This window comes from Urocitellus parryii, chromosome 8 (assembly GCF_045843805.1).
Source record: "Urocitellus parryii isolate mUroPar1 chromosome 8, mUroPar1.hap1, whole genome shotgun sequence".
Classification (NCBI taxonomy): domain Eukaryota; kingdom Metazoa; phylum Chordata; class Mammalia; order Rodentia; family Sciuridae; genus Urocitellus; species Urocitellus parryii.
Window position 1 is genome coordinate 127685867 of NC_135538.1, and position 2777 is coordinate 127688643.

The 2777-nt window shown below is 36.9% G+C and overlaps 1 protein-coding gene across 1 annotated transcript; it reads left to right on the forward strand.

Annotated features, from left to right (window-relative positions):
- The first annotated feature begins 1611 nt into the window (after nucleotides 1-1611).
- On the forward strand, nucleotides 1612-2547 carry LOC113200960 (olfactory receptor 2B11-like). The gene has a single exon (XM_026414561.1). It carries the CDS (start codon nucleotides 1612-1614, stop codon nucleotides 2545-2547), a length of 936 nt encoding a protein of 311 aa, XP_026270346.1.
- Nucleotides 2548-2777: the final 230 nt, after the last annotated feature.

Sequence of the window (2777 nt, forward strand, 5' to 3'; positions counted from 1 at the left end):
ATCATACCATATGTAGCCTTTTTCAGATTGGTTTCTCTCACTTACTAATATGCATTTAAGTTTCCTTCATGTCTTTTCATATAGTATATTAATTTTAGTGCTGAATTTTAATATTTTATTGTCTGGATAGATGATAGTTTTTTATCCACTCACCCACTGAAGAACATCTCAGTTATTTTCATGTTATGTCAAGTATGAATAAAGCAGCTGTAAATATCTGTGTGCTAGTTTTTGTGTGAACATAACTTTTCAACTTTGGATAAAATCAAGCAACTACTAGATCATATGGTAAAATTATGTTTAGTTTTGTAAGAAATTGCCAAACTATCTTGTAAGTGACTGTGCCATTGTGCATCCCCACCAGCAATGAATGGGCATTCCTGTTGCTTCACATCTGCACCAGCATTTGGTGGTGTCAGCGTTCTGAATTTTGATCATTTCAATAAGTTGCACTGGTATCTCATTTCTGTTTTAATTTACATTTCTCTGATGACATATGATGTACAGTATCTTTTCATATGCTTATCTGCCATCTGTATTGCTTTGGTGAAGTGTCTATAAAAGTCTTTGGCCCGTTTTTAAAATCAGGCTGTCTATTTTGTTATTATTGAGTTTTCAGAATTCTTTGTATGTTTGTAACAGTTTTTGTCTGATATGTCTTTTGCAGATATTATTTTCCAAGTATGTGGCTTCTCTTTTTATTTTCTTGAGAGGTATAGAATTTTAAGCAAAATGACCTTATCAGATCAAAGGGAAGACTGCCTTGGCTACAAGGGGAAGGTGGAGGGTGGGTTATCTTAAATACTCTGGATGCCCTATAGATTCTCATTCTAATTCTTAGAGTCCTATTCTATCTTCGTCAGTTCTCATTCTAATTCTTAGAGTCCTTTTCTATCTTCGTCACCTGGAGAATATTTCAACTCACTTTCTTGTACCACTTTCTGTATTTGTCTTGTTGGCAATGAGGAATGTAATACTAATAACATAAGCAGAAATAAAATATCAGAAGAATGGTAGTTCACAGAATCAATGGGAAGAATGAAGAACAAAATTTGGTAAAAAAATTTAGAAATAAAGAGAAGCAAGACATAGACAAGCTCCTACCCTAGGAAGGGACTGTGTAGGACACATCCTTTGGTATTGTCATCATGAACCATTATTAGGAATTTAGCTGCTCTGATTTTATGACAGGCCCTTTCGCTCTCTTCATTCCTCTACATGATTTCACTAGGTTCTAATCCTGGATAGGAGCATCTAATTAACTAAACTGTCTGGAGAATAATACACTGGCCACCTTCCACTGGCTTGTTTTGTCAAAAAGAAAAGACATGACAACTAGTATCCACTAATCTATTGCATAGAGCTTTGATTTAGAAAAAAAAAAGTGAAACAATTTCTGTATTGAAAAAACTTCCCAAATATTTCTTTACAATGCTAATTATAATAACTATTCTACTCAATATTATTTTTGTGATTTCTATATACCACCTCTCCCCCATGACATATATTTTTCCTAGTGTTTACCGAACTTTTTCCAACTCAGAATTTTTAATATCACCCTTTTCTTTCTTGATTCTAGCAGGTCTCTTCTTTCAAAATTCAATGAAGCACATGAAAGAAAGTTTTCCAGTGGATTTTATTCTTATGGGCCTTACCAAATATCCATGGCTGGATTTTCCTCTCTTCTTTGTCCTCCTGGTGTCTTATATGTTCACATTGTTGGGAAACATTGCTATTATTCTGGTCTCTCAACTAGACTCCCAACTCCAAAATCCCATGTATTTCTTCCTTACCAATCTTTCCTTTCTGGATCTCTGTTTTACCACAACAACTGTACCTCAAATGCTGTTCAACTTAGGGGGGCCCAACAAGAACATCACTTATATAGGCTGCATGGCCCAGGCCTATATATTTCATTGGCTAGGCTGCACGGAATGTATCTTGCTAGGTATCATGGCCTTAGATCGCTATGTGGCCGTGTGTAAGCCTCTGAGGTACTCTGTAATCATGGATCATAAGCTCTGCCTACAGCTGTCCAGCACTGCTTGGCTCACTGGTCTGGCTAATTCACTGCTGCAGTCCACACTTACACTCCAGCTGCCCCTGTGTGGGAACCAGGCACTGGACCACTTTTTTTGTGAGCTGCCTGGTCTTATTAAGATGGCTTGTGGGGACACCACAATCAATGAGATTATTTTAGCAGTAGTGGCCACCCTCCTGATAATGGGTCCCCTCTCCATGATTCTTATCTCTTATACTTACATCGCTAGAGCTGTATTTCGAATCCCTTCCACTTCTGGGAGACTTAAGGCTTTCAACACTTGCTCCTCGCACTTATTGGTGGTGTCTTTGTTTTATGGGCCTGGGATCTACATCTATATGCAGCCCTCAGGGGATGGTTCTCAAGACCTTATCAAAGTCTTGACTCTGTTTTACTGTGTTATTACTCCGATGGCCAATCCATTCATCTACACTCTGAGGAACAAAGAAGTTATAGAAGCTATGAGGAAGTTTTTAAGGAAGGCCATTTCATCTAAAAGAATATGAGAAAATATGTCTTATTTTGAATGGGAAGGTCCAAGAATACCTGCAATGTCTTCTTCTTAGTATATGTTCCAGGAAAACCATGCTCAAAAGTCAAGAAAAAACTTTACTTATAGAGATTTGCACCTTCATAACAAAACAACTAAAGAATACTTTGATACTACTTTTAAACTTTTGGTATGGTGTCAGTAAAAAATTCCAAGGGCATCTGAACTTTTGGAATAAACAAAACT